This window comes from Oncorhynchus masou, chromosome 31 (assembly GCF_036934945.1).
Source record: "Oncorhynchus masou masou isolate Uvic2021 chromosome 31, UVic_Omas_1.1, whole genome shotgun sequence".
Classification (NCBI taxonomy): Eukaryota; Metazoa; Chordata; class Actinopteri; order Salmoniformes; family Salmonidae; genus Oncorhynchus; species Oncorhynchus masou.
Window position 1 is genome coordinate 69,945,373 of NC_088242.1, and position 25,781 is coordinate 69,971,153.

General features: G+C 40.8%; 1 protein-coding gene across 3 annotated transcripts; it reads right to left on the reverse strand.

The window, feature by feature from the left end:
* Positions 1-1,004: 1,004 nt before the first annotated feature.
* On the reverse strand, positions 1,005-17,920 carry LOC135524351 (receptor-interacting serine/threonine-protein kinase 3-like). Of its 3 annotated transcripts, none has more exons than XM_064951809.1 (10): positions 17,814-17,920; positions 14,592-14,743; positions 14,074-14,404; positions 13,661-13,812; positions 13,514-13,566; positions 5,039-5,161; positions 4,778-4,860; positions 2,850-2,889; positions 1,392-1,640; positions 1,005-1,161 (listed from the first exon to the last, which is right to left on the reverse strand). In XM_064951809.1, exons 1-10 carry the CDS (start codon positions 17,892-17,894, stop codon positions 1,142-1,144), a joined length of 1,284 nt encoding a protein of 427 aa, XP_064807881.1. In that variant the 5' UTR covers positions 17,895-17,920; the 3' UTR covers positions 1,005-1,141. The 3 variants fall into 3 exon arrangements, with proteins under 3 accessions (XP_064807881.1, XP_064807880.1, XP_064807882.1); XM_064951808.1 differs by having other exon boundaries at positions 5,039-5,206; XM_064951810.1 differs by having other exon boundaries at positions 5,039-5,206; positions 14,592-14,760.
* Positions 17,921-25,781: the final 7,861 nt, after the last annotated feature.

A 25,781-nucleotide genomic window follows, 5' to 3' on the forward strand; every position in this document is an offset into this window, starting at 1 on the left:
GCTCTCCTGACTGTTCGGGCGGTGCTCGGCGGTCGTCGTCACCGTCCTACTAGCCACTACCGATCCCTTTTCGTTTGTCTGTTGGTTTTGTCTGATTGTTTTCACCTATGTGTATTTTAGTTAATTAGTGTCTGTATATGTAGTAGGTTGTCCCGCCCTTGTTTTGTGCAGGATTCTTTTGTCTTCATGTCATTTGGTGGAGTACTTGTGGTTTTTATTCTCCGGTCATTTTATGATCCTGTGTTGGATCATTCACCCTGTGTGTTGGGTTGACCGTCGTCTTTTGTACATCGGAGAATAAACTGTCAATTACTGTAACCTGCTCTCTGCGCCTGATTCCACCCACCTTGGTACTTCGTGACAGATATACCACATATTAAAAAAACAAGAACATTAAAATAGCAAAGGATATTCTCCATGTGCTGCTTGTGAATACTGGTCTCTACGGTGATAGAATACAGATATAATGTAGGGATGATGTGTGTTTACACAGTGATTTTTCTGTAGAATAAAGAGCAACTTTACACTGTGAGTAAAAATGTATCCTATCCACCACCTGGACCTGAACACTCACCACATTGACAAACTCTTATATTTCACAGATGTAGTATTGGATCAACATTTTTTTTCAAATTAATATGTTTCCAGGTATGTTTAAGGCATAATGGTGAGATATTTGCAGCATTCCCACCACAGGTGGCTGGTGGCACCTTATTTGGGGAGGACGACCTCATAGTAATGGTTGGAAAGGAATGAATGTAACGGCATTCCATTTCCTCCATTTCAGCCATTTCTATGCGCCGTCACCTCCTCACCAGCCTCCTGTCATTCACACACACTGGTTTTCAAAATCTTATATATTAAAACCATTAAAGATTCAGATGTCAAGGGTTTTGTATGACTTCTCCTGTCTGGTGGCAAATTCCAGTCCGGGTCCTAGTTCGCTGTCTTCGTTAGGCAGTCTGAACACTTAAGCAACCAGGAAAAGACATGACGTGATTGAATATTTTTCCTGTATTTATTTTGTTACAAATTGTTGTTTGACAATTGGTGTGAAAGGACCAATATTTCTGAGGTAATTGTGAGATTTGAAAAAAAGTGAGTCCAGACCAAGACTGTAGAAGCCACTCAAGTTATGACTTCATTTCTGGACAACCCCACCTGTAGTCATATAGGAAAACAAAGGGAAATAATCAGTTGTGTGCAGGGTTTAAAATTACAGGGTGACTAGGGGGAACATTGCAGCCCCATAACAAACCATCAACTTCTCCATTTAGACTCATGATAGATAATCAACATTACAGCTGATTCCAGGGGAGCAGGGACTGGAATACACATATATTTTACTGATAGATACGTATGATACCAAAAGAGGAGAGAGAGGAGTTTACCCAGTTCTTTGACTAGAAGAGATTGTTGATTCAGTAGAATTTGGTAAAAGGCTGATTTAGCTACCGATCCTCCTGGTTGCAGGGCCACATATAGCTTTCTCATCTTTGCCATACTGGTTTGGGCCGCAGTGATTTCAATGTAATCCTCATAATGGATCATTTTCTTCTGGTACAGGCCATCTGCTATTGGCATCACTAGGGAAATCCTTTGAACAAGTTGTTCCATGTTATCATCCACAAATTGGGCACCTGGGTTAGAGAACTTTTGTTATTCAAACAACCTTAAAGAATGATTGATTTTCAGTTAATCTAACCGTGAATGTACAGGACTATACAGGTGAGACCGAAACAGAAGTTTTTCTTTTGGCATCATCTTACAAACATGACTTATGAAAGACCTTGCATCAGAATTGTTTCCTGAATGAAAATGATATTCAATAGTCACAATCTGAGTTACTAAAGTCTTTGCAGTTGGAAAAAGCAATCTCTAGGTTTCCTGTAAATTGTTTGCAGAAATTACATTTCTCAGCATCTTTGGAGGTTCTCTAAATGTGCCCCTTTTTATTACTATGTCTTTCAATCTTATCAAATGTATGATTTAGATCACCTGCTAAAATAATAGTTACTGTCTTGATTTGATCTAACATAGAATTCATCTAAAAACTCCAGATTGTCCCCTGGTGGGATATACAATGAAATCAATGTGTAGATCATCAACATTATAGCTGATCACATGGCAGCAGAGACAGAGATTTAACATTGGTAAATAACGGGAATATACATGTATTTGATATGTCACCAACAGCAGAGAAAGAGAAGCTTACAAAAAGGGGGGTGCTGCTTTCCTAAATCTTTGACTAGAAGAGGTTCATGTTTCAGCAGAGCTTTGGAAAAGGTTGATTTAGCCACTTTTCCTTTAGACTAGTCTCATCTGTGCCTGACTCCATCAAAAATGACTGTTTGTCTTTCTGCACAACAACAAAATCACATCAAGGGATATTTCCCATGCAGTGACGTGGGTTGTCAAACAGGACATTCAGACAGGACAGACAGATAGGACAACATATAATGACAAATGGGCAAAAGCTGCAAGGGACCATATGCATGTAGTAGCAATTATATTTTGTCTATATGGATCACATCCTGTCTGAGGTTATAAAAAGTAAAGGTGTCTAGACATTTTTCAGTCTATTGACCAAAACGTTGATTTAAGAAAAGTTAAAAACATTTTTTGAGTATGCATGACTGCAAATTCACTGGACTTTCACTTACAAGTTTTGACATTTTTCTAATGTACCTGGAGAAATACAAGGAGTGCAAATAACTCTGTTTTTCATACCTGATATATTTGACAAGCTGTTCTCACACTCATATGATTGGAAATTAAAAGAAGTGAGATATAGAGAGTAAGGGAAGAGCAGAGAGAGGAGAAGAGAGATAATTAAATTATTATTTTACCTTCGTCGATTGGTTTTGAGGACAAGCCATCAGCCACATCCTACAGTAAGCAGAAATTAAAGCAATTTACAAAATCACAATTGATATGTTTGAAAACCATAATATGAGCAGCCTTACAGCCCCAAAAAGCACCATTCTGCACTAACTGTAATTTTTTGTGAGACATTTGTAACAACACAAATAAATAATTATAACATATTAAACTACTGTACTGTAACACCTTTATCTGTTTCACCTGTCCTTGTGATTGTCTCCACCCCCTCCAGGTGTCGCTTATTTTCCCCAGTGTATGTATCCCTGTGTTTCCTGTCTCTCTGTTCCAGTTCGTCCTGTCTGTTTCAAGTCAACCAGTGTGTTTTTCCCGTACTCCTGCTTTTGCTATTCTCCTTTTTCCAGTCCTCCCGGTTTTGACGCTTGCCTGTTTTCTGGACTCCTTACCCGCCTGCCTGACCAGTCTGCCTGCACTGACCTCGAGCCTGCCTGCCACTCTGTACCTCCTGGACTCTGAACTCGTTTTGACCTTTTGCCTGTCCATGACCATTCTCTTGCTTACCCTTTTGGAAGTAATAAATATCTAATACTCAAACCATCTGCATCTGGGTCTGGCCTCGAGCCTTTATACCTTTAGCCCCTCCCCACTAACTGTAATTTTTAATCAGACATTTGGAACAACACAAATAAACACTCATAACATTTAAAACAATGTAAATATGAATATATATACAAAATAAGACTCATAAATATCAAGAAGTAACAAAGACAAATAGAAACAAATTGTAGTATTGTCACGATCGTCGTAGGGAGGAGACCAAAGCGCAGCGTGGTGTGAATACATTATTTTAGTGTAGATGAAAGAACACGACGAACACTAAACAAATGAACAAAATAATAAGACGAACGTGACCACTATCAATACTGTGTGGAAACATGCAACATCACATAGACAATAACCCACGAACCACAATACAAAACAGGCTACCTAAATATGGTTCCCAATCAGAGACAACGACAAACACCTGCCACTGATTGAGAACCATATCAGGCCAAAAAACATAGAAACAGACTAACTAGACATGCAACATAGAATGCCCACTCATATCACACCCTGACCAAACAAAACAGAAACAAACAACGCAAATAATGGTCAGTGTGACAAGTATATATGAACAAATAAAAAAGAGAATCAGATTATTACTCTATTACCCTATTGCTAACAAAAATCACACAAATAAAACTAAATTGCACAAATCCTATATCACACAAATGCACAAATAGAATAGCACACTTATAAAGACGAGAATCTGATTATTACACTATTGCACTTCAAACAAGAAACAGACAAACTAAATTGCATAACTAATTGGACAACTAATTGCATTAGTACTGTACAAAGTTAGAGGTGCGCTATTTGATAGATTCCCCTCCTCCCCCAACCTCTGTCTTCCAGTAGGGAGATCTGAGGTCAACCTACCCCCGCCCCCTCTTCATCTTGTACTTCTGAGTGGGAGACCTTCCCAGGCAGTAGCCTGCCTTGCTCAGAAACTAGAATCAGGGCCACCACTCCAACAAGGTTAATTGACCCACATTTCCACACGGTGACATATCATTGACGTGAGGTGCAAATGAGCGATAGAAAACCGATTGCGCAAATGTCACCATTCCGAATGTTTTTGCAAGACGCCGCCCTGGGCGGCTGCCCATGTCACCTATACCTAAATCTGCCACTGTTTACAGGAGGAGCAGGATGAGCAGACCAAGAGTTATGGAGGCAATATTATTCTGTGTTTTCTCATCAAGCCATAGATGCATGCTATGTTCCAATGCCCACATAAGCATTACCACTTAAATGCATGACAAATACATTTGTTTATTCCGAGTGGTACAGTAGTGTACATATCAGAACATAGCTTTAGTGTCTTGTTCTGTACCAGTTTTAGCAGCACTTGATTGACGACATTCTGTATCTCCTTCTTGTGCTTCTCAAACAGACTTCCTGTCACAGGGAAGCATTCTGAAAAATAAACAGGAAGAGTTCCAAACGACATGTATCAGTGATGTGTAAAACTCTTAAATAAAGACATACATGCTTATGTTATGACAATCAAGATGTACACAATCCTAACTGGATGAGTATAGCTACCCTATGTGATAAAAACATGAATATTCCAACTACACTCCTGTACTCTTACCCTTGAAGGTGGGTCTCTTAGAGGGCTCATGGTCCCAGCACTTCTTCATGAGATCCACCAGGTCCCCTAGCCCCTCGACCTGCTCTTTGTCCACTGCCTCCAGGGAAGGCCTCTGTCCTCTGTCTTTGATGAGAAAACAGAACCTGCTGAACTCTCTGGCGTGGACATCTAGAAGAGATTGAAGAGTAAAGGTAAGGTGCTCCAAGAAGTCTTAAACAGTCCTGCCATATTTCTCTATGAATGTACTTGTAGATGTAATGTTTCTGAACAGTTATTATTGTCTATGTGTACAGTATAATGTAACTTTTTTTATTATTATTTTTTATTATTTTATTTTAAAAACCTTTTTCAGGATCACAATCTTGTGAAACCCGAACCCTCCAAGATCCCCCAACAGTTCCCCAATAGCTGTCCCTCAACCATTTGAGACCCCTCCCACAGTCCCCCCCAGAAGAAACAAAATAAAAAATACAATTATTTCCATTCCCACCCCCAAGAACCCCCCAATGCACTAAAAACCAAGAGAATGAACAAAAGAGAAAAAAGGAAAAGACAGAAGAAAACAGCAAACAACAATGAAAAAAAATATATAATTTTAAACAAAGGACATCAATGACAACTGAAATAACAGCAATTCCTACTTTATATGTTTGTGTATGTCTGGCACTGTTGCATGTATGTGTGTGTTCTTGTATGTGTTTATTTGAATGAGAGTGTGTGTATATGCATGTGTACAAACACCTGCACGGCATCAGCCTCTGGCAAACCGGCATTAGTTGTAAAAACACTGCCATTTAGTGTCATTCAAATGTACTTTTATTATGTTTTATTTGGACTTTTTTGACATCATTCTCTTTATTTTATCTTTTGACCATCATTCTCTCTCTCACACAGCAACTCCACTCCCACTTGTCTCCAATTCCACATACCAACCCTCAGCTTCCCTAAGCCCATCCCATCTACCTCTGCTGGTCACCCACTTCGTATTTCTACACAACACATATCATTCAACTATGCTATGATGTTTAACATACAATTTCTATCTATCTAATCTAATAGAATCTACAGATTGCGTGTTGAAGATAAATACTTTTACTCAGAGTATTATTATATTAGTAATTGACTGACCCGGTCTCTCCAGATCTCCTAACAGTACTATTTCTAGGGTCAATTTTAGATCAATGCTATGCATTTTCAGCCATTCCTGAACCTGAGACCAGAAACAGGATACATGAGGGCAATACCAAAATAAATGGTCTATTGATTCTGTATCCTCACAACAAAATCTGCAGAGCTTCGATGATTTAATGCCCCAAATATTCAACATTTTGTTGGTGGCAAAATTCTGTATAATCATTTTAGCTGAAAAGCACGAAGTCGTGAATCTTGCGTTGTTTTATATATCAACTCATACACCGTGTACCATGGAATCGGTACATCAAAAATCTCATCCCAATTATTTTGCAATCTGTATGGCACAGTTGTCAACATCCTGATCCTCAAATAAAACTGGTATACTTTCCTATTTATGCTATTTTTATTCCTCTGCCAGCTTTGATCCTTTATATTGGGCAGAAAGACCATTTCCCTACCTCCTCCCGCTGCCACCCGCCTCCTCCATTTTTGGGGCAATGATATAATTAATTGGTTGGACTCTTGGACTGAGCAGACCTTCCCGTATAATTCTGATAACTCCATGAAGGACATAACTCTACCATTAAAATTTACAATATCATTTAGGAACAAAATACCCTTTTCAAACATTTTTCCCACAAATACAGGTATTTTATTAACCAGCACATTTGACTTCAGCCATAATATTTGTTGTAATATTTGTTCTATCTTTTGAAATTGAAATTGTAGCCAGCTCTTTAAGGCTTGTTTGAAAAAGACAGATACTTTGAAAAAAGTATTGTAACGAGTTTCTTCTAACTCCTCCTCTGACGAAGAGGTGGAACAAGGATCGGACCAAAATGCAGCGTGGTTAGTTAGATACATCTTTAATGAAGATGAAATACGAACAATACAAACCAATAAACGTGGAAAACCGAAACAGCCCTATCTGGTGCAACAAACACAGAGACAGGAACAATCACCCACAAAACCCAACACCAAACAGGCTACCTAAATATGGTTCCCAATCAGAGACAATGACTAACACCTGCCTCTGATTGAGAACCATATCAGGCCAAACATAGAACTAGACAAATGAGACATGTAACATAGAATGCCCACTCATATCACACCCTGACCAAACAAAACATAGAAACATACAAAGCAAACTATGGTCAGGGTGTGACAGTACCCCCTCCCCAAGAACTCCGGCCGCAAAACCTGAACCTATTGGGGAGGGTCTGGGTGGGCATCTGTCCACGGTGGCGGCTCTGGTGCTGGACGTGGACCCCACTTCACCATAGTTTTAGTCCTCCACCTTGTCCGCTTCCGTGGTCTCCGAACCACAGCGACCCTACTAATGACCCCACTGGACTGAGGGGCAGCTCGGGACAGAGGGGCAGCTCGGGACAGAGGGGCAGCTCGGGATAGAGGGGCAGCTCGGGACAGAGGCAGCTCGGGACAGAGGCAGCCCAGTACTGAGAGGAAGCCCAGCACTGAGAGGAAGCCCAGCACTGAGAGGAAGCCCAGCCAGGTAGTTGAATCCGGCAGATCCTGGCTGACTGGCGGATCTGGAAGAGTCTGGTTGACTGGCAGATCTGGAAGAGTCTGGCTGACTGGCAGATCTGGAAGAGTCTGGCTGACTGGCAGATCTGGAAGTGTCTGGTTGACTGTCAGATCTGGAAGAGTCTGGCTGACTGGTGGATCCTGGCAGACTGACGGCTCTGTCTGCTCCATGCTGACTGACGGCTCTGGCTGCTCCATGCTGACTGGCGGCTCTGGCTGCTCCATGCTGACTGGCGGCTCTGGCTGCTCCATGCTGACTGGCGGCTCTGGCTGCTCCATGCAGATTGGCAGCTCTGGCGGCTTCTTGCAGACTGGCATTTCTGGCTGCACCATGCAGACTAGCAGCTCTGGCAGCTCCTTGCAGACTGGCAGCTCCTTGCAGACTGGCAGCTCCTTGCAGACTGACAGCTCCTTGCGGACTGGCAGCTCCTTGTAGACTGGCAGCTCCATGCATACTGGCAGCTCCATGCAGACTGGCAGCTCCGGCTGCTCCATGCAGACTGACATCTCTGGATGCTCCATGCAGACTGACATCTCTGGCTGCTCTATGCAGACTGGCAGCTCTGGCTGCGCTAAACGGGCAGGAGACTCCGGCAACTCTGTAGAGGCGGAAGGCTCTGGCTGCGCTGAACAGGCGGGAGACTCCAGCAGCGCAGGAGAGGAGGAAGGCTCCGGCAGTGCTGGAGAGGCGAGGCGCACAGTAGGTCTGATGCGTGGTGCTGGCACTGGTGGTACTGGGCCGAGGACACGCACAGGAAGCCTGGTGCGGGGAGCTGCCACCGGAGGGCTGGGGTGTGGAGGTGGTACTGGGTAGACCGGACCGTGCAGGCGCACTGGAGCTCTTGAGCACCGAGCCTGCTCAACCTTACCTGGTTGAATACTCCCGGTCGCTCTGCCAGTGCGGCAAGGTGGAATAGCCCGCACTGGGCTATGCAGGCGAAACGGGGATACCGAGCGTAAGGCTGGTGCCATGTAAGCTGGCCCAAGGAGACGCACTGGGGACCAGATGCGTAGAGCCGGCTTCATGGCACTTGGCTCGACGCTCAATCTAGCCCGGGCGATACGCGGAGCTGGAATAGAACGCACCGGGCTATGCACCCGCACTGGAGACACCGTGCGCACCACAGCATAACACGGTGCCTGCCCGGTCTCTCTAGCCCTCCGGTAACCACAGGATGTTTGCGCAGGTCTCCTACCTGGTGTAGCCATACACCCTGTGAGCCCCCACCCAAGAAATTTTTGGGGCTGACTCTCGGGCTTCCAACCGCGTCGCCGTGCTGCCTCTTCAAACCAGTGCCTCTCTGCTTTCGCCGCCTCCAACCCACCCAATTTATATTCGTTATATAGATAGGCTCATTTTATTTTGTCTGGTTTTAGCGTCCCAGATAAAGCAAACTATTTTTGCTCATATGATTTGAAAAACGAATCATCGGGAGAAGGCAGCGCCATAAGTAAGTGAGTAAATTGAGATATGACTAAGGAGTTAATCAGGGCAATTTTTCCCATAAATGGACAGGTATTTACCTCTCCATGGTAGCAGGATCTTGTCTATGTTTACAAGTTTTCTATTTAAATTCATTGTGGATAGCTTATTTATATATTTTGTAAAATGAATACCGAGTATGTGTACTTTACCATCAGCCCATTTTATAGGTAAGCTGCAAGGTAATGTAAAAGTTGTATTTTTTTGAGGATCCAATACGTAATACTGTACACTTATCATAATTAGGTTTTAGTCCAGAGAGTACAGAAAAGTTATCTAGCTTTTTAACTTCTTGGTGACGGGGCATTATTTTCACGTCCGGATGAAATGCATGCCCAAATTCAACTACCTGCTACTCATCCCCAGAAGATAAGATATGCATATTATTAGTATATTTGGGTGGAAAACACTCCGAAGTTTCTAAAACTGTTTGAATCATGTCTGTGAGTATAACAGAACTTATTTAGCAGGCCAAACCCCGAGGACAAACCTTTCAGATTTTAAATTTGTTGAGGTCACTCTCTTTTCAATGGGTTTTCATTGGGAATACAGATTTCTAAGGGACCTTCTTGCAGTTCATATCGCTTCCACTGGATGTCAACAGTCTTTAGAAATTAGTTGAGGTTATTCCTTTGTGTAATGAAGAAGTACGACCATCTTGAACGAGGGTCACTTGAAGTGTACTGTTAGAGGCGCATGACCAGAAAGCATGCTTTAGTTTGTTTTCTTCCTGTATTGAACACAGATCATCCCGTCTTCAATTTTATCGATTATTTATGTTAAAAAATACCTAAAGTTGTATTACAAAAGTAGTTTGAAATGTTTTGGCAAAGTTTACAGGTAATTTTTGAGATATTTTGTAGTCACGTTGAGCAAGTTGGAACTGGTGTTTTTCTGGATCAAACGCGCCAAATAAATTGACATTTTGGATATATATCGACGGAATTAATCGAACAAAAGGACCATTTGTGATGGGACATATTGGAGTGCCAACAAAAGAAGCTTGTCAAAGGTAAGGCATGAATTATATTTTAATTTCTGCGTTTTGTGTCACGCCTGCAGGGTTGAAATATGCTTCTCACTCTTTTTTCACAGAGGTGCTATCCTCAGATAATAGCATCGTTTGCTTTCGCCGAAAAGCCTTTTTGAAATCTGGCATGTTGGCTGGATTCACAACAAGTGTAGGTTTAATTTGCTATCTTCCATGTGTGATATAATGAAAGTTAGATTTTTATAGTAATTTATTTGAATTTTCCCTGGCTTTTTCCCTGGCTTTTGGCCAAGTGGGATGCAAGCGTCCCACATATCCCAGAGAGATTAATGAGACATTGCAGGGATCTAGCTTGTGGACTTAACATAAAACTTAAGTCATCGGCATACATGGACACCTTTGTTTTTAAGCCTTGGATTTCTAATCCTCTAATGTTGTTATTGGATCTGATTTTAATAGCTAGCATTTCGATGGCCATAACGAATAGATATGGTGACAGTGGACACCGTTGTTTCAGTCCTCTTGACAATCCAAAACTCTCTGAGAAGTAGCCGTTATTTACTCTTTTACACCTGGGGTTGCTATACATTATTTTTACCCATTTTATAAGGGAATTACTGAAATTGAAAAAATCCAGGCATTTATAAATAAAATCCAATATTACTTTATCAAATACCTTTTCAATATCTGCTATAAATACCATTCTTGGCTTCTTATATGTTTCATGATGTTCTATTATTTCTAGTAGTTGTCGTATATTATCTCCAATGTATCGTCCATGTAAAAAACCTGTCTGATCAGGATGAACAATACCTGGTAAAACCCTTTTAATTCTGAGTGCTATGAATTTTGCTAGTATTTTTGCATCACAAGATTGAAGTGTAAGAGGCCTCCAGTTTTTTTTATTTGCCATCTGGGTCTTATTTTAATAATAGAGAAATTAGACCTTCCTGCTGAGTACCTGACAGATCTATTCTATAGGAGTAGTTAAAACAATATAACAATGGAGCTTTTAGTATATCAAAAAATATTTTATATACCTCTACCGGTATGCCATCAAGCCCTGGGGTTTTTCCAGACTGAAAGGATTTAATAGCCTCAAAAAGTTCTTCCTCTGTAATTTGGCCTTCACACTGATCTTTCTGTACATTTGTTAATTTTACATTTTTTATATTATCTGGAAAGAATTCCTTAACTTAATCTTCATTCACTGTGAGAGGATGAGACGGAAAACATCTGCCTAAAATAATTAGCTTCCTCTTTTAAAATATAATTCTGAGAATCATAGATGACTCCGTCTTCAGTAACGAGTTTCTGCAAATTCTTTTAGTTAGCGTTCCTGTATTGGAGATTCAGGAAGAATGTTGTGCATTTTCCTCCATATTCCATCCAGTTTGCTTTAATGTTGTAATAGATTACATTAGATCGTTCTTGAATAAGTTCCTCAAGTTCTTTTTGTTTTTCCTATATCGTATTTTGTATCTCTGTAGTATCGTTTTTATTGCTATCTACCTGTACTATTAGTTAGTCTTGTTAGTCTTGTTTCTTTAGCCAGAAACTGCTTTTTTTAAATTATTGATGAATATTGAATTGAATGACCCCTGAAGGTACAAACAATAAGGGCATATGCTGAACCTATATTATACTGTAAAAATACATTTATAAATTATTTTGTCTTAGTTAAAAATAACTTGTCCTCCAGTAATCTTTGATTAAATATCCAATATCCCCGTCCACGTGGAAAATCTACTAGAGTTATGTGAATGCCAATTAGATGATGATCCGATCGCATTCTGTCTCCTATTAAAACTTTTAAAAACTTTGATGCAAGAGCGTAACAGACAAGAAAGTAGTCAAGATGACTAGCTTGATTAAGTCTCCTCCATGTATATCTCACTAGGTCGGGGTTTTCTAGTCTCCAAATATCTACTATTTCTAATGTGTCCATAATAGTTGTGATTTCCTTAAGGGCACAGTGATGATAGTTTGTACAGTGATTACCTTACTGTCCATTGAGGTACTTAACACTGTTTTATAGTCTCCTACCATAATGATTAGATCATTTTTTTGGTATAAATTGGTATAAATGTTTTCAAAGAAGTGTGGATCATCCTGATTTGGACCATATAGATTAATGAGCCAAATCTCTATTTTGTCCACTTTCATATTCAAAAGGATCCACCTTCCTTGCAAATAATTCCTGATTATTTGCACATTCAGATCGAAATGTTGCTTAATTAATATCATCACACCCTTTGAGTTCCTTTGTCCATGACAGAAAATTATTTCACCACCCCATTCCTTTTTCAACTCAACTTCATTTAAGGATGTAGAGTGAGTTTCCTGTAAACAGTACATGTTATATTCCTTTTCTTTTCGCATTGTAAATACTGATCTTCTTTTTTTATAATCTGCCAAACCATTACAATTATAACTAGCTATGTGTATTTCACCCCTTACCATAACTAGATACTATTCTCAGGCTAATTTCACCGTAATTAGTTCTTGTAAAGTTACTGCCATCAGAGGTATTATGAAGGTCGAAACTAGAGCTTTCAAATGTCTGATATTTAGAATTCAAGAAATAGGTTCTAGCAATGTTTTTATTATTCCCTTGCCTGTTTGCCTGTGAGCCAATGCCACAGATGTTAGAAAATTGAGACAAATGATGTGTGTAACAAATCTGAGTAGGTTGATGTGTATGATATCGAATGTGATATAGTGAGAGTGTGTATGATGTCTGTATAAGAGTAAGACTATAATTTGTGATGTCCAAATAAATAATAACTGTTTGAGTGTCTATGTGTGTAACATGTAGTGCGTATATCCTGAATATTCATAATTGTAATCCATATCGTATCACCATCATAGTTGCATCATAATTACCTTTAACATAATTGAAAAACACATTCCAGCATATCCATAGCAATTGACGTTTCACATGATCATGAAAGAGACCTTGCATTACTCTAGAGACGGCTTCACTACAGTACAAATGTATTCCAGTTCTCAACAATCGAGAGGGAGAGAAGAGAATAGAAAATAAAAGAGAGGGTGAGAGAAGAGAGCGAGATCAAGTGTGTGTATGTATAAGTTCGTATGTGTAAGCAAGCATGTAGTACGTGTGTGTTCATATCCACTTCACAATGTTCCGATATTTTAAACAGTTCCCATACCTTCTTTTTTTTCGTAACCTGAAGTCCCTGTAGAATTTAGTACAGCCACCGTGTGGCTATAACGTAACGTTACTATGCATAGCAAAGTGCAATGAATGTGAGTATAATGCACCATGAAGATGGTATTCATTGTAAGTGTTACTCACCAGGATATGGATTCGACTGACCAGTGATGATGGACCACAGAAGTATACCATAGCTGGAGAAGAGAATGTGTGAGAGAGAGATAGAAAGAGTCATTGTAAAGTCATATATGTCCATATCGATTCTTCTTGAGGCATTTAGTGACGTACCTGTAGATGTCAAAGGCACGAATGGGTTTGTATGACACATTTTCCAAAGCCTCAGGGGGCATGTAACTAGATGTTCCCCCTGCCTTCCCAGGGAACTCTTTGCTCATCTTGGAAACACTGTGGGATACCTTGGCCAGGCCAAAATCTGCAAGCTAGAGAGACAGAGAGAGAGACACAGAGACAGAGAGATAGTCTTCAGTTTATGTTCGGTTTATGCATTACAATTACTGGCAGTATAACTCATGTCATCTAACTATATTTGTTGAAATAGTTAATAATCAATTAATGGTAATATCAATAATAATTATTATAATATTGCCTCAATAATACAAGCAATAGTGCCTTTGAACCTCAGTTCCTGCTCGTGTTCCCACCAGTTAAAGCCTAATCAGAACCAGGAGCCTGGAACTTGCCTTGGCATTAAGGTTGTTATCCAGCAACACATTATTGGGCTTCAGGTCTTGATGCAGAAGGGGTGGGATGAGGCAATGGAGGAAGTTCATCCCCAGAGTGATCTGGTGGGCCAAGCGACAGGCAAGGGGGTGGGGCCAATGTTGATGGAGAGAGAGGGTGTCCAGGAGGGATTCCAGTGTCCCCCTCTCCATGAACTCCATCACAAGACCCAGCTGGATGGAATGGCCGCAATTGGGGGGACAATCCTTGTACACTCCAAGAATCTTTATCACATGGGGGCTTGTACTCTTGCGCAGCATTTCTGCCTCATTATACAGGGAAGTGCTAGAGCTGGGATAAAGTTAGGGGTGGGAAGGAGAGGACAAGGGAGGGGGTGGACAAAAAGAGTGAGGGCAACACAGGAATATTGTCTTAACTAAAATGGTTGACCACATCATGAAAGACAAATCAGTTTATAATGGAATATAAAACTCATTTAATTGACATACAATCAAGTGTTTAAGTATAGACATTTTACCCATCATCACATTGTAGCAACTTGATGGCCACATCCAATCCCCAAACCACATGTCTGGCTTTGTGGACTTGTCCAAACCCTCCTGCACCAATCACTTTCCAGTTCTCCAGACTGTTGTTAACAATTACTGCTGCCGGGCTTGACCAGTCCATCTGTCAATCAAAATGATCTGTAATGGCATTCAGTGTTTGCATCAAATAAGTTCCACATCAAGTCAAGTCGCATCAACTCTCATCAAGTCACATGGTATTGGTTCTCCTTTTTGAGACACTACTGTAGCTAACACTGTCCTTTATAAGGTTGTTCCATACACTCTTAGAAAAAATGTGATATCAAGAACATAAGTGTTCTTCAGCTGTCCCGATAGGAGAACCCTTTCAATAACCCTTTTGGTTCCAGGTTTAACCCCTTTGGTTCCAGGTAGAACCATTTTCTGTTCCATGTAAAACCCGTTCCACAGATAGCCCTACATGGAACCAAAAAGTGTTCTACCTAAAAGTGTTCTACCTAAAAGGTTACCTTCTCTGTCTCTCATTCTTCAGGACAACTCTTTCCCAAAGATTTTCTCTCTGTTCCCCTTTTGGAGAGCCAAAAAGCTTCTGAGTGTACCTTGTTAACAGTGCATTATACTAACGTTCTTTTGTTCATCCAAGTTCATCCTGTTTTTATCCTGTTTTCTGATAAAACAGTTTACAGGATTGCACATCATCAGTCATATTCAACCTTTGCCCTGGACTACCAGTTTGTGTGATATGATAATAGCTGACTTACTTCCTACCTCTCTAAAGCTCATATTGTCTCTGAAATAATAATCTCAAAAATCAAGCAGGTTATTCAGCTTCACATTACACCACATATCAATGTTGAGTTATCATTTAGTTTACCCAGGCACAGTCTCTCCTCTACGTTACTGCGCATCAACTTACCGCCTGATAATGGTAGCATTCTTATTATGTGTATAAGATTAGATAGAGTATCCATTGTATTCATTATGCTATGAGTTCCTTACCTGTGACCGTGCTTAAGAAATTATGCTCCCCGCAACTCTCCTGTATTTAAATGGAATCTTCACTTAATTTATTTGACTCTCACTACAGAATCTTAGGTGTTTCCACCTCATTTTGTTTATCAGAGGAGGGTGGAGTCAGAAATGTTGAAGTTTGTACAGTCAGGACTTGACACATTTACTCCACCAGATGGCATTGAATGCAGTGGCATGGTGTAGCATGCATAATTGTGTTCTATTTGAGACTATACTAGCCATCTGTTTTAACTTGAAAAGTATCACATTTATTGATTGTACTATATAAGCTAAGTTTCCAGCCATTTGGAGACAGATTTTCACATGAATATCCCAAATCTGCATCAAGAGATTATGGCCATTTTCCCACCAGTAGTGTTTCCACCAAACAGACTTGTTGTGGATAGTAATCGGTGTGTGATGACATACTGCACACAAAATGTACTTTTTCATCTACTGAAAAAATGGGTTTCCATCCCATTTTCAACTCTACCGATAGTTTTGTCATAAAAACTGTTGAGTTAAATAGCAAATGTGCCTCCTCTGGTCTTGACTGGTACGATCTAGCCAACTGCTCGCAGACAGATACAGTCCCGGAAGGCTGTGCAGGTAAACTAGTGTACATGATGAGATTATTAAGAGTGAGAGTATTTGTATTTGTCAAATGGCAGTCAATCATCGATCATCACGATCATCATGTCACCAGAATAAGACCCTCAATCTTTTTTTGAAAGCAGCATCAAGGTTTCCGTGCACTTTCACCACCCTATGACTGTTCATCGTAAGTTATTTCATCTGTAGCCTAATAAACTACATGGTTTCCCAATATATATTGGGAGGACCACACACCATATCATCATGTGACTCCAAGTTTACTTCGATGTGATGGTCATAATATCAATATTTGCGCTTCAAGGCATTTCCACCGCCATTTCTCGTTGTCATAGCTACAATTGTACCGAAACATACGTATGACTTTACTCTCATAAAAACTGTGGGTGGAAACGTGGTTAATGATTACCACAGATACATTTCAAAATATATAATGCCTTACAGTACAAATACAGAGCAGACTAAAATGATGGTTCACTAAAGTCTATGTCAATCTTGAACAGGATTATACATTTTGAATGCAATTTGAATTAAGTTGATGCAGTACTATCTTTGTGAAAGTAGTAGGGTGTAGATTGATGAGGGGAAAACGATTTAATCCATTTTAGAGTAAGGCCATAACCTAACAAAATGTGGAAGAAGTTAAGAGGTCTGAATACTTTCTGAAGGCACTGCATGTCACTCAGTTTTGTGTATTTTTGACTCCAATACCCAATAATGACAAAGCCAAAACAGGCTTTAAAAATGTTTGCTGATTTACAAAAATACGAAAAATAATTATCACATCTACTTAAGTATTCAGAACCTTTACTCAGTACTGTATTGAAGCCCCATTGGCAGTGATTACAGCCTCAAGTCTGCTTGGGTACAAACTTACCACACCTGAATTTGTGGAGTTTCTCCCTTACCTATCTGCAGATCCTCTCATGCTCTGTCATGCTGGATGGGGAGCGTTGCTGCATAGCAACCAGAAACTGATGCTGGCACTAAGACCACACTCAAGCCATAAGCAAGCAAGAAAATGCTCATCCAGAAGCGACGCTCCTAGTGGCCGGTGACTTTAATGCTGTCACGAGTCCGACCGAGGGTGGCTCCCCTTCCCGGTCGCGTGGCGCTTCGGTTATGTAGTAGAGGGACGCGTTTGTTCCTGGTCGTGTATTCTGCTGTACTATTTTCGTCCCCCGTGTTTGGGGCATATTGGTTTTGAGCACCCAGTATTGCGTTAGTGCATTAAAGAGCACAGTATTGCACTCTCTGTTTCCTGCGTCTGACTCCACACCCACGACACCCGGAGCGTTACAAATGCCAGTTAAAGTTCTAAAACGTTTGTTTTAACTGTACCAGAATGAATACTCAGATATCAGCAAACACAAATCAGGCTGATTAAAGCATTCCTTGACACTTTTTGATTTAGTTTACCCTGGGACAGTGTCTTTTACTGAGCAGAAACTCACCTCTTGATAATGATGACTTAACTAACATTCTCAACACTCTTATTTGTTAAATTAAGTAGCAGCTGAAATCTCTAACTAAAGATCTCATAACTCCAAATATTATTTATTTTAATCATAACACTTGTAGGTTCTTACCATGTATTCTTGTGTTAGACAGATTATATTCCCAGTCCCCTTGCTCTTAAATGTTGTTTTCTTGAAGAATTTTACTTTCATTTTCAATGCATTCTAGTCTCCACCCCTGTATCTGGATCTGAGAGGTGGAGTAAAAGTTTCAGTACTTACTTGACAGCATGGAGTGCAGTTAGCATGTCGAATGTACATTGCCGACATGGTTTTGTAATATTTGAGATCATCACTACATTTTACAGTGCCTTCGGAAAGTATTCAGACCCCTTGACTTCTCCACATTTTGTTACGTTATAGCCTTATTCTTACACTCAACCCACTGCTGGAGTGTGCAATCTAAAGACCGTTATTTTCATATCATATAGCACCTGGTTCCAATTCAAGGCATTTAGATTATTGTATGATCTAAATGAAGGCTTTTTTTTCTGGTAACCCTTCCAAAGAGCCTATTGGCATGGAGGTGGCCTCTATTTGTAGATTAAGAGACTTGGTGACCATAAAATGCGACCAAGTTCTGGAATTCTCCAACTGTGGCCCTTGGATATTTATTTTCCTCCAGATCCTCTACTAAGCTAACAAAAGATGGTCATACCAATGATCATTTAACTATTTGATTTAGAATTTTAGGACCCAGTTAGGCAGTGGCGGGTATTCATGGATACCAAGAGAAGCCAGGCTTCCCAAACATTGGACCAATAAAAAAATACAAATTGTCAAAATAATTTATCCGTCTTTCTGTATTGATAATTTTCTGTCAATTCGCAAGTGGATGAATCTCTTCTGAGAAAACATCTGAGCGAGGAAAACAGTCGTCATCTGTCTCAGTATGTGAAGCCCATGTATCCGATGCTGTCTGGAACAACAAAGTATGACATGTTGCCGCCATAGCATTTGATTGATTGATGCCATGAAGCATTTGGCCTCCCTTGATTAAAAATAAAATTAAATAATTTTCCAATTAGCAGTGCGCTGAGCTCAACTGTGGGTTGTCCTTTCGCAGCAAAACTCCCCCAAAGGGAGGCTAGTTTGGATTTGGCTTCACACCAATAAAATCACATCCTTCACAAAATGTCATGATTGTCAGAGAAACTGTCTGTTTCTGATCTGCTTGTGTTGATGTCCTGCCATAAATTAATGTATTGTGCCACTGGCCTGAGACCATCGAAGTTCAATATGTAGCCTAGATGTAGCCTAGTACTCTCACGTTACCTAGCTATTTAACTTAGCTGGTACATTTTTGCCCATGCAAGTAAGTTAGGCTAGCAAGCATTTTAGCTAGGTAGCCTATGAAAACAAAAACTTAAAGTGTACTGTATGACAGAGATTTTTTACCATTTTACCAACATGAAGGAGAGGAGGATGGCATTGGTGTTCAACTAGTCTACAAGTAGGATGAGTAAACTTTTATGGTGAGCCAGCACGCACACACACACACACACAAATCAGTACCATGGACAGACATATGATACTGTATTTAGAAACATTGATTGGACAATTTTTTTGGTATCTTTAAGTTTGTTTTCAGTGTATTAATCTAAGCGTAATGCCTTGTTGATTTGATTATGTTTAAATGGTGCTGGAATAGCGGAGGCAGTGTGTAACGGCGTTCTTGTTTAGTTGAAGGAGAGTCGGACCGAAATGCAGCGTGTAAGTTACTCATGTTTATTTAAAGAAGACAAAACGAACGAACTAACACGAATAACTAAATAAATACAAAAAAACAACAAACAGAACGAAACCTAATACAGCCTGACTGGTGCAACCTACACAGAGACAGGGACAATTACCCACGAAATGCAAAGCGAAATCAGGCTACCTAAATACGGTTCCCAATCAGCGACAACGAGAAGCACCTGACTCCGATTGAGAACCGCCTCAGGCAGCCAACCTAATTAACACACACACACACCCCTAATCAACTACAAACCCAAAAACGAAAATACAATACATAATGACCCCATGTCACACCCTGGTCTGACTAACTAATAAACTAAAACACACAATACTAAGACCAAGGCGTGACACAGTGCTCCTGTTGTCTTTGTTCTGACTTGAGGTAACTCTGTGGTTCTAAATCAGTAGTTTTCTAGTAATCTGTCAAAAAAACGTTAACTTGCTTGACCATGCTACAGGTCATATAACTTTGTTACCTGCAATATTTTGCTCTACAATTTGTGATGAAACAAATGTATGTGTAGTTGAATTTATTCTGCCACTGTGACTATTGTCTTTTTCTTGTCTCGGGCTTATTGTATATCGGGGTAGCGTATGAACAAATGGGTTATAGAGCAAACAACATAGTTGTGATATGGCTATTTTATTGGCTTGGCTTCCCCAGGGATTTTACTCACGCACCAGTACTGCCATTGAACATTGAAATTGGCCTTACTATTGTTAGCCCATAGAAACACATTGGAAAAACATATTGTAAAAAAAATAAATCAAAAGGAAGTTTGTTTTAAAGTGTATTTTAAAGTGATAAAGGATTTTTTTAAATAATGTAATTAACCACTAGTTGGCACTAAACTACGTACTTTGATATATACTTCCATTCATTTTTGTAACGGGCTACCTTCCGACAATTCCTGTGAGGCTTGTGGGCTTCCTAGAGAGAACTGACATGTATGTGTTCGTGAGGGCCTCATCTTTTCATAGTGGGTCATTTTAGTCTGTAGCCCAAACAGTTCGGACGCTACAGACATTTTCATGAGAAGACTGATTTTTGTAATATCTCATGGTCTGACGAACAGACCCTTTCCACCGCAGATGCAGAAGGCTGCTATTGGTGGATGTGTTGTATTGAGACTCAGCACAAGCAAAAAACAGATATCTCTAGCTTAAACAGATGGATTTTGATAGGGATGTTTTTAATTATGCTAATTGGATTTCTGTGGGGGAGTGGGCATTGACTCAAGGGGGTTTATCTTCTTAATTATTGCCTTAATAGTAGGAAGTGGTATTTATTTTTTAGCTGTTGTTTTGTTCCCATTGCCTGATTTATGAAGGTCAAGAACCATTTGTCTCTTTCTTTGTCTTTCCCCATGGTGAAAGACAAATGGATTTTACATGTGTTTTACCAAATTATTATATCCCAGTGAAACTGGAAGTCATGGAAGGCCACAATACAGTTCCTTAAACTGGGATTCATTTTTTTTAAGTGAAATGTTAATGCAGATCTTATTTTGTTAGATTTTATTTGTAAGAATCTTTAGGGTTGCCAATAACTTCTACACCTATCTAAAGTACTACTTGTAAAAAAATATATAAATTTTTCTCTGAGCAATTGTATTAGTTTAAAAATAATATAACTTCCCCATGTTTTGGAGCATAGAGTATGGGGGGCTGCAGCACCCCCTGAAAAATATGAATGAAAAAAACATGAATAAGGGAAAGGGAAAGGATTATACCTAGTCAGTTGTACAACTGAATGCATTCAACTGAAATGTGTCTTCCGCATACAAACAAAAGTAGTGCACTGGGCCTTTAGTAGTCCTGTATTAGCAGACCGACATAGCTGTCTGTGGTAGAGGCAACAACAAAACATCAGTTGTGACAACTAATGTTAGCACAACCAAACTACTAGTAGGTCTAGCTAACGTTAGCAAAACTGAATGAAATAAATATAAAATTACACTTCATACACTTACACTTGTTTACTGCATTACGGAAGTAAAGCAAGAAGTGGAACCAATCACTTCCATTGTTCGGCTCTTCCTACAGCAACATTCAAAAATTAGGTGGATACATACTTTTTTTTGTCCTCTGGTTTATTCAATGGTTGTGTCACGTGTGGTTACTGTAGTGATCCATCAGTAGCAGTGATGTCATCAGGATCAGCCCTCTAGAGGTCCAATTAGCCCTGAGAGCACACACAGAGACAGACAGAGACAGACAGAGACGGACAGAGAGAGAGAGAGAGAGAGAGAGAGAGAGAGAGAGAGAGAGAGAGAGGGAGGCTATGGGGGACCGACCGGCTGTGTAATTACATGTTTGGATAAATTTCTCTCTACTCTCACCCCCTCCACACACACACAAGCACACACATACAGAGAACAAAAGCCACGCTGAGACAGTGATTTATCTGAATTATTTATCTGCCATGCTGCTGTCAGTCATCTATAAAAATCTGTCTGGAACACAGTTGCTTGTTGATACTCTGTGGCCAGAGTGGGGGTTACACAAACACTCACACCCATGCACTTATACAAACATGAACACACACATACACACCCCATTCATTAAGCAAGCTGAGGTGTGTTTTCCCAACTCCCATGCACCGTCTGATCTACTCTCTGCCGTTGTTGATAGGTGACGTCTGTTTTCTCTCTCTCTTTCTCTCCCACCCTTTCTGCTCAGCGAGGAAATCTAACCGGTGACTCGCTGCTTTCCTATTCATCTCCATCTATATGTATCTCTATCTCTCTCCCTCACATTTCCTCAGTCTTTTTCTGCTCGTGTCATGCTTTGTGATATGAGGCAGGGATCAGTGAGTGTGTGTGAGCTCCGTCTCTGCTGCAGTATCATGGGTCTCTGTTTGACAGAGAGGCTGTGAGCTCCTGCAACTACCCCTGCAAGGAGCACTTTAGGTGGGGGAATATCACATCCAGAGAGGGGGTCCTATGGAGCAGAGACAGCAGTCCCAGGACAGAACAGACAGACAGAGACAACTGTGGACTGAAGAGGAACAAAAGAAGAGATCAAGAAGAGAGGAGCATATTTCTGCCGATCATGTTTTGTGTTGTGAGAAGCGAAGGGAGATAAGAGGGGAGGAGAGGAGAGAGGAGGGCGTACTCCTGAGATACAAGGATTCCAGGAGGTTTTGGCAGGGGGGCGAGGGGTCTACGGGAGGAGGGTCAAGACAGAAAAGGACACAGGGTTTTATCTGAGATCAAAGACAAGCAGGACAAAAAGAGAGTTATAAAATGAGTGAAGTGTGAAAGAGAGGTAGCGGTGTTCCCTCAGTCTGACGAGTTGGAGATGGTCTCGAGGGGGTTGTGTTGAGAATGAAGAAGGTGAGTGTCTACTAAGAAAAAAGAGCGTAGAAACAACAACCAGAGGGTAAGGACAAAGTGAAGACTGGTCTGTGAGGAAGAAGAAGAGGAGGAGAGGAGGACTCTCTAGTTGAGTCGGTTTGGTCGTTTTACCTGGTATACTTCAGTCAGTCTACAGGACCCCATCATGGCCGTCCAACTCATGCCGGAATCAGCCGTCTGTCTGCTTATGGTGAGTGGGAGAGGTCCTAGTTCTTCATATATACACACATGCACAAACACACACACACACACTCACACACACATACACAGACACAACCACACATTTACACACACAGCAACTGAAGCATGTGGTAAGCTGTCACCCCATGAGAGGTGGTGTTGCATGAGATACTACACACTACTATACACCCCTCCACAAATCTTCCATCTCTATCATATAGAAATCAGTAGTTATGCAATACAATATTATCATCAAACAATGCTTCATTTCATGATAAATGTATGTGCTTCAGCCTGTGATGTGAACTACAGTATGTTCCCTTGCTTTGTCTAAATGTTCCACGTGCTCACAGGGATATCTCTGCAGTGGGCTGGTTATGAGACATAGTAGAGTAGAAACCACTGTTACCAGAGGGGAGGGGTGCTGTGTGTGTGTGTGTGTGTGTGTGTGTGTGTGTGTGTGTGTGTGTGTGTGTGTGTGTGTGTGTGTGTGTGTGTGTGTGTGTGTGTGTGTGTGTGTGTGTGTGTGTGTGTGTGTGTGTGTGTGTGTGTGCGTAGATTTATGCAGCTTAGAGGTGTGTGTGTGTGTATGCTAGAGTGTGGCTATGTGTGTCTGTATAAATATTCATAAAGTTTCTGCAGTATGTATTAATATTTCAGGTAAGGCAGTGATAATCTCCTGTAATTACAGGAAGTGATTTTAATAGCACACAGACTACACTGTAAACACCCCACATCACCCACAGCAAATATTGACACACATAAATAATACAGAGCAACCACACACAACCTGCAGAAAGATCTCCCTCTCCATCACTCTACCCTTCTCCATCACTCTACCCTTCTCCATCACTCTACCCCTCTCCATCACTCTACCCTTCTCCATCACTCTACCCTTCTCCATCACTCCACCCCTCTCCACCACTCTACCCTTCTCCATCACTCTACCCTTCTCCCCTTCTCCCATCACCCTTCTCCATCACTCCACCCCTCTCCACCACTCTACCCTTCTCCATCACTCTACCCTTCTCCATCACTCTACCCCTCTCCATCACTCCACCACTCTCCATCACTCTATCCCTCTCCATCACTCTACCCTTCTCCATCACTCTACCCCTCTCCATCACTCTACCCCTCTCCATCACAATCATTTTCTCTCTCCATCACTCTACCCCTCTCCATCACTCTACCCCTCTCCATCACAATCCTTTACTCTCTCCATTTATCTTTCCCTCTCCTTCTCTCTTTTCTTCTCCCTCTCTCTGTGTGTTAAGAAGGGCATCTGCTGTTATGTTTGTGCCAAATTCACTGAGGGAACCTTCTCATTATTGGGTACAGAGGCTGCTTACACAACGAGCAATAGAAGGCTCTCTCTTTCTCCCTCTCTCCTCCTCTCTCTCGTTCTCTCTCGTTCTCATTCATACTCCTCTATGTGGTGTCTCCTCTTGGAAAGGTTTAATGATGTTGCAAATGTAATCATTATTTTATTTAGCATGTTAACATCATTATAAATGTAAATGATGGATGGGGCTCGGGGCGAAGCTTGTGAGAACATGGAGCTATTATCAACCTTCAGCTGAGATGAACACATCTATCCGTTTAGACAGGTTCTTAGCCACAGTATAACCCTCTCCTCCGTGCACAGACCCCAAACCCATTCCAGAACCACTGACTAAGGACCAAACAACCTCATTCCGTTAGCGGACAGGAAGTAACCTCGTTCAATTAGAGGCAGCAGGAAATGGCTTTTTATTTGTGCTGAGGAGTCTTGTTGTGGCTGATAGAAATAAAGACATGCAGTAAAATGTGTTTTTGTTATCCTCTGGGCTCCATCTGTCTGGAACTAATGTGATTGGAGCTGAGTTACAGTACAGTAGTTATAACTCTGAGTGGTCTCAGGCGAGTCATAGAGAGCAGGTCTAGGGGACGGCAAATATGATTGAAACCCGGAACAAATATTTTGTTATTTAAATTACATTTAGCTTATAAAGGCTAAAAAAAGTCTTCATAAACACTACATAAATGTGATACAAAGCATCTATAACGGTATGTTATAAAGGGTTCAGAAATGTGGCATAACTGTGTGACATAATCACCAATGTCAAATATGACATAACCCACTATGCAGAATATGATATAAACATGTGCTTTAAAAAGGGGATATGTTGTGCTGAAGGATGGTATTTTGTGTGCCGCTCTATGGGATTCACCATCATGGCCGGTTGTGATACAGCCTGGGATTGAACCAGGGTCTGTAGTGATGCCTCTAGCACTGAAATGCAGTGCATTAGACTGCTGCACCACTCGGGAGCATATGCTCTGAAGTGAAGTCATGTTAGTCACATTACACCTAATCTCATTCCCGGACACCTACGCTCAAATGGTCTGATGGACCAACACATCAAACCTGGCCTTCATTAGTTAGCGTTAGGTTTAAAATCACATTATAACAAGATAAATTGTGGAAATGTGCAGGGTTTATATATAATTATGACTTTTTGACTTTTTAACTAGTAACGATGACAAAAACTTTACACAGGTCACTCCCACTAAGGCCAACTTTGAATGGTTGATATCCCACCAAGAAACACTGACGTTGATGAAAGCCCCTATCCTAAAGAAATTGAAAGTAGCTTTCTTCTGGAACCAAGTGACATGTTCCTCAGTACACAACATCAAACAAAACAAAACCAGCCATACCGTGCGGAGCTGGGCCCAGTCAGGTCTTTGACACATTCACCCACTCCCCCACTGAAATATC

Excerpts from the sequence above, each read along its gene's own strand:
- LOC135524351 (XM_064951808.1), bottom strand. The coding sequence starts at position 17,894 with ATGAAAGTAAAATTCTTCAAGAAAACAACATTTAAGAGCAAGGGGACT. Across the intron at positions 14,744-17,813 it reads GTCTAACACAAGAATACATG|ATGGACTGGTCAAGCCCGGC; the intron begins GTAAGAACCTAC and ends TTTGATTGACAG. Across the intron at positions 14,405-14,591 it reads TTGCTACAATGTGATGATGG|CTCTAGCACTTCCCTGTATA; the intron begins GTAAAATGTCTA and ends ACTTTATCCCAG.